Source organism: Pleurodeles waltl, chromosome 5, assembly GCF_031143425.1.
Source record: "Pleurodeles waltl isolate 20211129_DDA chromosome 5, aPleWal1.hap1.20221129, whole genome shotgun sequence".
Classification (NCBI taxonomy): Eukaryota; Metazoa; Chordata; class Amphibia; order Caudata; family Salamandridae; genus Pleurodeles; species Pleurodeles waltl.
Window position 1 is genome coordinate 733,415,226 of NC_090444.1, and position 12,146 is coordinate 733,427,371.

At 41.6% G+C, this 12,146-nt stretch overlaps 1 protein-coding gene across 4 annotated transcripts in view; it reads left to right on the forward strand.

Annotated features, from left to right (window-relative positions):
• Positions 1 to 2,432: 2,432 nt before the first annotated feature.
• The window catches only part of BIRC6 (baculoviral IAP repeat containing 6), a 1,722,273-nt gene continuing 1,712,559 nt past the window's right edge, over positions 2,433 to 12,146 (forward strand). For all 4 annotated transcript variants that reach the window (XM_069234691.1, XM_069234693.1, XM_069234692.1 and 1 more), the window contains exon 1: positions 2,433 to 2,843. In XM_069234691.1, the coding sequence (XP_069090792.1) occupies positions 2,480 to 2,843 (364 nt within the window). In that variant the 5' untranslated portion in view covers positions 2,433 to 2,479. The remainder of the gene's footprint in view (positions 2,844 to 12,146) is intronic.

The window sequence follows — 12,146 nt, forward strand, 5'->3', positions numbered from 1 at the left end:
TCTAATCAGAAGGTGGGTAAGGGAAACCCTGAAATGTTAACATATTGCTATTAATAGATAATTGATGTTGCCCAGTTGCTGAACTTAGATGTATGCTATTTCTATTGCACAGCTGTTTTTGCTATTGATTTGTACTGTAACTCCTGAGTGTGTAATGATTCATGCATTGGTTACATTTAGATTCTTTAGAAGGTTTGTTCAACCAGTGTTGTTTTTGTATGTATACCATTTGATTTTGAGACTCATTTATGTGATCTTAGCATTGTTAATATAGGGAAATGAACATTCTAACTTTCACATAAAAATGTGTGGTTATTCATGACCAAAGGGGTCATGGTGCGTGAGATTACTGACTCCAAAGATTATTGATATTGTTGATGATTTGTACTGTATTTGAGATTTAAGGTGGGAACTAATCTAAGTGCAGTCAAAAGCTCCATCGAGCCTCTAATGCGTCCCCTTATAAATTAAAGATAAGAAAACAAAAAAGGTCAGGCGCACAAACACCACTACCACAGTTTCATTCAATATTGCTTGCAATTTCTGTAAAATCTCTTCATTTTTTAACAACCATTTTCAACTTATTACTTGATGAGTTTTTTCATGAAAAGTTGTGACCTACGTTTGACTTTTATTACTCACAAGTAACTTGTTCTCAACTGAAACTATGCATCTAGCTTTCCAGTGAAGCTATCATCTCAAGGATTAAGAAGCATCTACATGATGTCTAAAGCTCTCTTTTGACCTGTTGGTCTATTCTGTGGAAATAATTATTTGGCCCTTGAGAAGCAACTCTATGGTATAATGTTGCTGTGAATCCTAAGGAGAGTGCTCGCTGAGCAGTTTCACACTTGCATAAACTTTATATTTGATTGCCTTGTACATTTTAATTGCTGCGCAGTGGAATTAGTTTTCAACCCATTATGTGGAATGCTTATACTAAAGCAACCTATGAAAGCAGTCAATCCTATTCTGAAGACTGATTCTGTGGACTTTCCTTCCTCTTCTTGTGTTGGTCCCTCCCCTGGAGCAAAGCTTCATTACTTGTATCCTGACACTGCTTACTTTTCAGGGGCTCCTTTATTCATTTTGGTTACACACTTCATGAGAGTGCATGTTTTTTTCACCCGTTTCCCTTATGTAGTTCCCTTCGCCCACCTGCTGTTTTCCATTTTGCTCATGCCAGTGTGCTTCTACCCCACCTATTTCCTTGTTGTGTTTGCCCTGTTGTGCTTCTCTCCCCCAATTCTTTTTGCCCATATGCTCTCCTGTTCTACTTTGCACACTCTCTTGCCGAAGTGGTTTTGTTTTCCCTGAACTACACCTTGCTTTGTATCGCCCACGTTGTGTATTCTCCCACTGCCCTCCACCTCGTGTTGCTTCCACCCCCACTCTCTTTGTTGCTTACTCTACATACTTTGTTTAAATTTACCAATCCAACTTGGATCAGTATTTAAAAAGAAAAATCACTCAGCATGCACGCAACTAAACAATGACAGCCTCCGCGGCCACGTTCATAACACCGTTTATTTTGTTTTCCTGTTTAGCCATGCTGTAGAGCGTGGATAAAAAACATTAGTCCCAAAGGTGAGACCTATTGGTATTGACAATGGTTGTTTTAATGGGAATCACCCACTTAAAAAATATCTGGTCTCACTATCATGCAAGAGCAAACAGGTTGACCAGCCTGCGATCATTTAATCACTTTTAAGATTCTGGCTCAACTGCGGGGAGGAAAAGAGGCAGCTCAACCCTCTAGCGCAATTCTGCTTTCCGATTCCGCATATCTAGGTTCGTCATAGAACCTAAAACCACATACTTATTTTATAATAATAATAATAATAGTGTGCTGTCATAGAAGCAGAAGAAAACTAAAATGGAAATTGATTTACATTGATGGAGAAAAAAGACAGCCATCTTGAAATTATACTTAGTTCCTTCCAAACGAATATAAGAAATAACAGTCGGTAGGATAGCCTATCCAGATTAAGAAAATTTGCATTTAACTGACAAAATGTAGAAAAGGTGATTTTATGAGATTATTTATAGCTATAATATTTGTAGTTTCGGCACTATATTCTGAAAAATGGCCATTGTTTTCTAAAATAAAAAACTTGAATGTGTTTTTTCTTTTTGGCGTTGTTTGATTTAACACATCAGATATTGTCTTGAAACTCCAGGACATATACTTGTCCAACATGGCACTCACATTGAACATCCGCGTTTAAGGAAACTAACCCTTCTCTACACCGTAAGACGCTGCGTATCTCAGACCCCGCCTCATTCTTCTGACAGCTCCACTGACGTAGGCAGATAACAAAGCGAAGCAAGCGCTTTGACAGGTCGAGTACATGCCGAGCCACAAGGAAGAGGCGTGCCTTTTCGCGATGAAGCAGGGCTAGTAGGGATCGTAACCAAGTAGCTTCCTCTGCGTCACTTCCCGTTCGCCCAAGTGTTGGTGGCGGCTTCCTGGACCCGGATGGTGACTGGCGGAGGTAGTGCTGCAGCGGCGGTAGCGGCTCCCACTGCCCCGCGCGGCCCCCGCGAGCCGGGCGCGCACAAGCACCGCGGGCCAGGCCGCAGTCGCCCCGGCAGTGCTGCTGGGGGGATGGCTGCTGTCGGGGGTCCTGGAGGCTCAGGTGGAGCTCCAGAAGGTGGCGGTGGAGGGGGACAAGCAACTCTGTTGGTGCGGGACGGCTGCCTGCGCTGCGACGAAGAGGGACTGTACAGCTTGAGCTACCACCCAGCACTCAACGCCATCCTAGCCGTCACCAGCCGTGGCAGCGTCAAAGTCATTGACGGCACATCGGGGGCCTTGCTGCAGCAGGCCTCGGGCCTGAGTGGTGAGTTGGGGTTACTAGGGGCACCTATAGTTGGCGGGACATGTCTCCATAACTCCGTCACCTGACTTTCTCGTTTGTTCCAGTTTCTGGTGGAAGAGGGCTCTACCTCTTATGGTCGCCAGGCAAGACGTCTCTCTCATCCCCTCTCTTCAACGCTTCTCGGTCTGCTAGCATTATGTTCCCCTTCAGACGTCCTGGGGACTTTGACAGCATCACATGTCGGGCTCCTTTCCCCAGCGGGATCGGTGTGTTGGAGCTTTCAGTCCCCGTAGTACGAGGGAAGGTGGGGATTGGAGTCCGTGTTGCTGCACCTTTGATGTTTCACACCACCATTGTCATATTTGCTCAGAAGTGGCCTTAGGGCACCCTGTTACCTCCCAACAAATCTCGTAAATATATAATTGAGAGTTGAGGACCTAAGTATCTTGTCCTGTGTATTATGCGAACTTTTTATCTAGATGTGAGTAAACAAAGGTATTTACTTTTTGCCTACATATGCTGCTTCGTCAACAGGTGAACTAGGGGCTTGTTTTTTTTTTGTGCGCGCAACTAGTTTCTGATTGCTTATCTTGGTCGTTCGATCAGCAGATTGACAGTAACATTTTAGTTTTAACTTGCATTGTTTTTGGGTGACCTTACTGTTGGTCAATTGATTGGTACCAGTTTTTGGTGTTAGAAAAGCCGGCTCTAATTAGTGCAATATTTTCGTTCATATGATACACGCTTATTTCTATACTTAGTGGTTTAATTCCCAGAGCGCATTTTGTTGAGTGTACGGCGTTGTTCAGTGTAGTTATTGAAGTCTTGTGGTTGGAGCTTATGCTTTATTGTTCATTGAAGTTATATTTAGAGCTTGTTTTTTCGTTTATTTTTATTTTTTAGCGAAGCTTGCTTGAAACCTTTTAATGGGAGCTGAAATGTCAGTCAGCAACTGCCTTGCTCCCATTTGAAAAAACACTTTCAGTTTGAAACGAAGTCGCTATATGTGTTGAGTAAACCCTTGCTGCAGCATAAACTAGAAACCTACTTTCTTTAATAACCAGGTGACTTTCTTTGTAAATATACCTTTTAGGTCTTGACTAGACAGTACGTGCACTGTATTTACGAGGCATTTTGTTTACATGCACTGGGCTCACAGTCTGCTCATCGATTACCATTTGTTAGCTTCTTTATCACTTTAATTTGCCTGCTTCTATATGGTGAACTCTCGCTGGCGTCTCTTTTTAGGTTTCTGCTGCATAATACTTAAACTGGGCTTGCAAAATGTATTGTATTTAAAAAATAAAATAAAAGGGGTTTAGAGCCCTACCATTACTTAACTCTACTTACCGATGGTTAGCCCCCACGTCCCTTTGCTTACCATTGGCTGGCTGTCACATGGGTCTCACTTCCTTGCCTCCTCTTGGTCTGCAGCTCCTCCTGGCCTCGGTCTTCCTCTTACTCTTTGGATTTTTCAAGTCTTCATCCATGCTGTGAAGCTTGGACCAAGTACTTAGTGAAAGGCATGCATACGTCATGCCTTTTCCCGTGCTTAGCCCTCCTCGAGAGCACCGGGAGACTACTGAAAACATACGAAGCTCTTTGTTTTCCACATGGCTTCCGGACTACTTTTTCTTTTACTTTTGCAGCGCAATCTCGCTGGTCAGTAGTCAAGCAAGTGCATGACATCGACCCTGTTACATGGATAATTGCACTTTTGCCGATACGCTTGACTGGGAGCAAAAGTCTGTCTCCTTGACGCTCATGGTGGCCATCGGTTCGCTTATGTGAAACTGTTTTACTTTACAGATTATGTGCAAGAAAAGTTAGGTTAGGAGTTTAGAATGCTAATAGCTTCAACTCGAGCAAATGCGAGACCCATAGCATTGTAAAAGCTTGTTATATTTGTTTCCCCTGCCTTCCCTTATACAGTCTGTTGGAGCTAACCTTGCTGGTTTTCTATTATTTATCCCAGTGGTATCCTTCTGTAGCTTCTTCCAGTGTTTACTTCCGATGGCCTCTTATCCCTGGGTCCGAGGCTATATCCAGTGGCTTCTTTGAATGGCTTCATGGCACTAGACTGTACAGCCGTAGCAACATGTAGCATTTAATTACACCCTGAAACATGCACAGGTGCACATGGACGTATATCAACAGCTGTTGGTAAACATGAGCTCGTGCTGCTGTGCAATATGATAAAAAAAAAAGTTGACCTAGTCAATAGATTTCGCATATGTGAAATTTATTGGCTTTGCTAATACTTCTTTTAGTCTGCTTAACTGTTCCATGGAGCGTGGACCAAATAGTTGTGTCCTTTCACTGCTTCTTTTATGGGAATTTTCTTCTTTATGTTCAAACCTTCCATGCAAGTGTACGTCTCGCCCGCTTACTTAGTTTTATCTTTTTTTTTGTTACATCACTTTTGTTATTTTTGCTATCAGTTAAGCATACATCATTTATGTACTCGATTTCTCTGTGTGTGTGTTTTTTTTTTTTAAATGTAATTTTTATCTTGTTTCTTTATGTTATCCCTCCTACTTTTCTTTTTTGCATGACCAAATCTCTTATACGCTTTTCTGGATTCCAGTCTTCTTTTCACTCTTCATAACACAGTTTCACACGTTACGTTGTTATAGATTCACTGTGCCCATGTTGTTGCTTTTCTCTCCCCTGGTCATTTTACTTTTTTTTTTTTTTCCCCTCCCTCTGTCCATGCTGCTTCTCCCCACCCCGTCCATGTTGCATCTTTTTCTGCCCTTATCCACGTTGTCTTTCTCGCCCCTGTCCATGTTGCTTCTTTTCTCGCCCCTGTCCATGTTGCTTCTTTTCTTGCCCCTGACCATGTTGCTTCTTTTCCATGTTGCTTTTTTCCCCTCCTCTCTTTCTGTGTTGCGTTTTTTCCCCTCCCCTCTTTCTGTGTTGCGTTTTTTTATTACAGTTCTGGTCTTACCCACCTGCCCTCCCGTTCACCACCCCCACCCCATTGTCAAAGCCAATAGCTCGCCCATAGAGGAGGCAAATTGGCTTGGTTAATGCTTGCTAAGTGAATCACTGACATTTAGGCTTAGTACCCTGTGTGAGGCATTGCTGCAAGTTGGTTCAATGGCTGATCCATGATGTTGCCTAAGCAGTTTATTTTGTTAGTACATTTTAGGGCAGTTAGTAAATACATCAAAGGCTAATACATTGAGACAAGAATAGATCACTAGGGAGTGCAACAGCAGCCAAAAAGTTGAGTAGGCACAACATCATAATGGGGCAGAACCTAATGAAAGATATTGTTTTGATTCAGATGTGGTTATATGGATGGGTTATTGAGATTTGAAAGTGCTTTAACCATGTGTGCAAGATCCTATTAAGATTATGAAGTTATCTTCTTGCTTGATATATAGCGTATTCCGTTAACGAGCACCTTTCAATCTTTCCTGGGGAGATGGTGCTGTGTGGTTCTATAATATGTAGCAGTGTCGCATTTAGCTAGCAAGATCCCCAGACCAACAGGATAATTCTCCCTCTTTGAATAGCCCTTTTATTCCATAATGCCTAGAAGTATTAGCTTGGTAGAAAGTGAGGCACAGCAGTACAATAGTCAGTCGAACAGTAATTTTGAATAACCACACATTCTGAAATAACATGAAAGTTTTCAGTTTGTGAGGGACACCGAAAGCATTTGGGGGACATACTCCTACACATCTGGCAAATAGTAAATCCTGTGGAAAATGTGTAAACTGAATAAACTTGATTTAGCTTAAATGTCCAGCTCATACGCGGCTATTCTGCTTCTCACCTATCATTGTCATGCAGTGGTCCTAACTTCCTTTCCCATTTCTATTCCTTGGAGCAACCTAAATGAAACAGTCTACAAATATTAATAACCATTGATCGATCTGCTGTAAAGCTAGTCTCATCAGGATGAACAAGTCCTTATCCAAGGGGGAAATCTGCATGCCATCTGTTATTTATTTATTTTTTTTCAGTATTGTTTTTTCAACAGTAAATCATGACAACAGCTTGAATGAGTTGGACCTCTATGGATCCTTGACAGGTTTCACTAGTACACTGAATGTTGTTTCCCTCATGCTTGGTCTTTCTTTTGGTTAACTTCATGAAACCCCTCTAACAATTAAGTGGCCAATATAGGTGCATGTACATATAAATGTATTTATTTTATGAAGTTCACGCGTGGGCCCATCTGATTTCAGAGCTATACCACTTCAAAGCTGAAATTTACGTGTACTACTTTATCATGAATAATAAACAGCACATCTACTGTAATGAGATACCTAGTCAACATTTTTGCTAAATCCTAATTAGGTACTACCACATTGTAAATTGGAAACACCTGAGTCTTTACGTTTTTGTAGTACCTCCTAAATCATTGATTAAAAATTTAGTGTTAAAACTCCTCTCTCACAGCATAAAGTTATAGTGTATAAAGGGTAAAGAATGCCCTGCTGTATGTTACAAGGACATTGCAAGTCTTTGAGGAGTTCAATAACCATATAGAGGAACTAGGCCGAAGGATGAGCTTCTTTATAAGGTTATGGAGCTCCGATGTGACTTGCAGTATCCTCGTCATGTACACTAGGGGGTACTTTCTCCCATAAAATACATGGCCACACCATCACCTTTCCCACAAATTAGTTAAAACCTTGGTGCATATATCTTTCAGAAAGAGAAGAGCATGTTTGTAAACATGAAGTATAAAATAGGACCTCTAGTGTAAAATTAAAGACATCAAAAGCTGTTAGATATTTGTTGTATAAATATATTAGAACAGTTATATGCAAGTTATTTTTTCAATTAAAAAAAGCTGCTGTAACAAAATGTGTAGAAACATGCAGAAATATTCTAACATTTCTATAATTATCTAAGAAATACAAAAAATAACCATGTCATTTTTGCTAGTCACTATAAGCTATAACAAGCATTTGCAATACAGTAGGTCTTGCAATGACTTGAGTTGAAGCTATTTGCATTGTAAATGTATAACTTGACTTTTTTTGTCACATTAATTGGTCAACTCTGCCGCATATTGTGATCCTTTTTGCCACATAATTCCAGTGGCCCTTCATATAACTAATGGGCTAGTAGGCATACTGGAATATTTTTTTAAACAAGGCCCTTAAAATACAAACTACTCCCAGGTGCAAAACATATTTACTTTGCAGTTGGTACAGACGACATTGCCTGTGGGGCAATGAATACATAATTGTACTCCACGAATGCATGCTAACTGGGTCACTGTCCCTTTACTGCAGTCTGGGCAGGTGAAGAGAACGCCCTTGGTTTTTCACACACTTGAGGAAAGCCATCTCACATGATATTAATGATCCTCACTCAGTTTTGAACTGAAATATTAGTTATAAAATATTGACCATTGTACAGCATAATCAACTGTAAGCTCTCCTCGAGGTTAGTTTTTTTTACAAATACAAGCACACACGACCTAAGTTTTACAGACTCAAAACATGTGTTGTCCATGTATTCAGGTTTCTGCTTTGTATTCACAGCTGGTATTACATTCTAAAAATAAAACTACAAGTTCCAGAATGCAAAGAGAAATAAACTAGATGAGCAAATTGCGTTTTGAGCTGAGGAGCTGGACAACTGAACGGACATTACTCCAAGGTCTGGTTTCCAGCTTGTAGCATGTTAAAAAAATAAAACTGCAAGTCTCAGAATGCAAAGCAGAAACAAATTAAATGAGCAAATCATGCTTTGATCTAGAGAACTCGCCGAACACTACTCCAAGGGCTGGTTTCCAACATTTCCGATGTAACAGTTGCAATGCCCTCTTGAATAGTAGTATATCATAGCTAAAACATGGCAAAGCCATGATTTCGGCACCCTACGTGACTGTTTTCATCCCAGACTGCAGGTACAGCTCATGAGCTGGGGTTGGCTGCCTGCACAGGGTTTGGAAGGGGATGCAGTGTATACATTTCAAAGGTATTTGTTAAGAAGGTCAGTAAAGCTGTAATATTGCACTCAAATAACTCATTATTTGTGGAGGCCACAAAAAACAAGCAACTTAAAAGTAGAAAATAGCTTTTAAGTGCTATGCAGTAACACAGCTGCTGCACTAAATACTGAGGCAACATAATTTTAAAGCCATAGCAGGCCTATATATGTCATGTCCAGCCACCCCCGGACCCTTAAGCTCATTGTTAGAGCTCTTTTTTTGTTGCCATTTGTGACGTTTTTCTGTATAGAGTGCATTTTAATGTAAAAATGTCAAAGTGACTTGGTGATTAATGTTCCATTCGGAGAGAGAACATACTTTTGTCTAGTGGAAGCTTGGACTCATTATAAGGTAGCGCAAAGGGTTAATGTACCTGCTGCAGCATACCTCGGTGGCCTATGTGAGGGGCAAAATAAATGCTTGGTTTTTAGTCTATCTCCAGCCTATCAGAAGTAGCTATAATTTGCTATAGACAAACTCCTAAGCTACTTAATTCATATTCTAGTGGCATACTTCATGACACATTGTAGGTGAAACATGTGAATAAGGATGTTTATTTTTAGCTCCTTCTGAAATATGTACGGTCTCTGTTAAAGCTTAGATTTCTGTCAAGAGAGAGTACGCCACAGATTATACAATGAACTACTCAGAGCTTCTCCTGTCAAAAGTGTACGCTGTACAGCTTATTTCTTCCACTCATATCTCTGTAAATGGTCAGCAGGTGATTATAAGCCATTGCTAGTGTGCAATTCCTGCACGTTACTACAGTATAATTAGCTTAAAGAATCCACAAGCCGCACTGTAGCTAAAATAGCACTTTGGCCCAGATAAGCAAATAAAACAAGCACATGGGCACGGAAGATCAAAGGAAATCTATACTGAGGTGTTGGAGATTTTTTAAAGTTAATGAGTCTCTTGCAGAGAAGAAATATCAAGGGTCCACATGTGGAGCTTGCAATCAACAGAGCAGTAGCGCACACAAATGGCCTCACTATGAGGGCTGCACTAGAAATCAGAACAAATTGATGTTGTTATAATAAGAATGGATGGCAGGATGGAGACTCCCTCAATTAGACGTTGGAGACAGAACCAGATATGATGCAGCTTGAGGAGCAGGTAGTGACCCTTCAAACTACATCAAAGCTACAGGGCGCACCCATTAAAAATGGGCCAGTTTCCAGGATTATGCAGCGACAAGTGTACCAAAATAAAGATCAAGTAATATAGAGCTGCATATCTATATTTTGTGTCCCAACAAAAGCTTCTGGCCCTGTTTGTCAGTGCAGTGGTACACATAAAATGTATTACAATAACCCTTACCACCTTTTAGATGGTTCTCGACTACACTTTTTAAAACATCAATAATCAGAATAATAATGAATAATACAACATTGAATATGGTAATGATTTGTAAAGGTATTTGAAAAAGTATTCATAAGTAAAAAAGATTGACAAAAGCACAGATTATTTGCTGGTATCCTTTAACGGTAATTCACTAGTCTGAAATCTACAATGTTAAAAGGCACAAAGCTGTGACATTGGTGGCAAAAAAACAACTGTTACTCACCAGGCTATTGTTCAGAAAGGATGGATTGCTCAGGATGTAGAAAAAAAAACCCAGTTAGTACCCCAGGCCCACTCAGCAACCATAGAATGCCCCAGGATTTAAACAAAAGCCCAATGGCAAGGAGACCGGCATAGGAGGGAAATGTTGGAAAGGTGAGGAGAGAGGGTGGTGAGCCGAAAGGTGGAGAATGGGAGAATGAATGAAGAAGACAGTATGATTGGGAATGGATAGAGAAAAGAGGGGAAATGAAGGAATGTGTGGAAGGGGATGGGGAGGTTTTGCAAACTAGATAAATTAGAAGGGGGCAAGGGAGAGGAGGGGTGTGAGTGAAATGCAGCAATATCAATATAAACTTTATCCAGGCCGTCATAACACAGTGTTGCTCATTTATGAAAATCAGAGAAACCGTGGAGAAAGAGAACATGTTAAACTACCAGGCATAAGGAGGCAGCAGTTTGAGAGAGTGGAGAAGCTACGGGTGGAAACTGCGAGGGGAAAGGCGGGAGTGGAGCGTGAGTTGTTGAAGGAAAATCAAAGATGTGAAAGAGGATAGGTGAAAAGGACAAGGTTGCGGGGAGAGTCTGCGCGTATGAAGGAGGGAAGAAGAGAGAAAGAGATAAAGCTGGGTTTTGGAAAACAGTGGCGGAGTGGGCAGAAATGGAGGAGATGTTGCAGTGGTGGAAGGAGAGGGGGAATGAAAAATGAGCGGCAGGGTGGTGGGAAAGAGGAGGGGTAAGAGCGCGGAAGGGAGAGACTCTGCTTCCAAACATGGCGCATGTGCAATATGAGATGAGCGAATCGGGAGGGGTTAAGGACACTGCATAATTTGCGGAGGTTGAGCAGTGCTGGTATTCAAATGTGAGCATTTTGTGTGAAATGTCTGTTCTGAGGCACAGGAAAGAAATGAAACTATGCCAAGAAGCTTGCGGCTTGCCGCTCCATTCTGGTATTTTCTTTCCTTTTCAGTCATCTCTTGACATTGCCTTGAAGGAAAGGGCTGGGTTCCCTCATAACTGGGGGTGTGGTGGGAAATCATACCCCGCACAGCTCTCGCAGAATGGCACGGGTTACTCCCTTGAACGTCTGCAAGCCCAGGGGCAACACTTATGAAAGGAGCTGGATGAAATGAGCCGAGCCCTTGGCTGCGAGGTGCACACTTTACCCGAACGCTGCTTCGCGTGGCACAGTGAGCTGGTGAGGTGACGAATGAGTCCCTTTCTAGAAAAGACAGTGAAGCCTCCCGCACTGGTTCACACGAACTCCGCCACTCCACAGTCTTATACCGTAAAACAAAAAAATAGTAGTTTGCCCGAACGAAGTAAATGGGCAATGAAGCAATTATCCATGTAATGGGGTCAGTCTGCAAGGCATGACAAAACCGCCCCAAAGCAGGACAAACAGAAAGCATTTACCGATGACCTCACAGGATTTTTGAAAGGCAAGCCCAACGACGTATGAAGTGATGGGCATGAGGTGGGTGTGGTTAAAGTCCGCAAATAGAAAACAACACGTTGAAAAGCAGCGCTTGCGCCCTGCTGCACTCGACCTGAAAATGGAGCAGAAGAAAGTATAGCAATGTTTCATTTTGATTGTTTTAAACAGCTGCTCTGAGACCCGCCTTTTACATGGACTTCCGGCTCTGGCACCAGGCATTGTGGTGTCAGAACTCAACTGCAATAACTTATTACCGTCTAGTCCCAACAGCTTTTCTTTATAATTGGTGGCTGTGTGTCACTAGTCACCAATTATAAAGAAATTTGAGATGCGCATTTATGCAGGGATTTCAGAATCT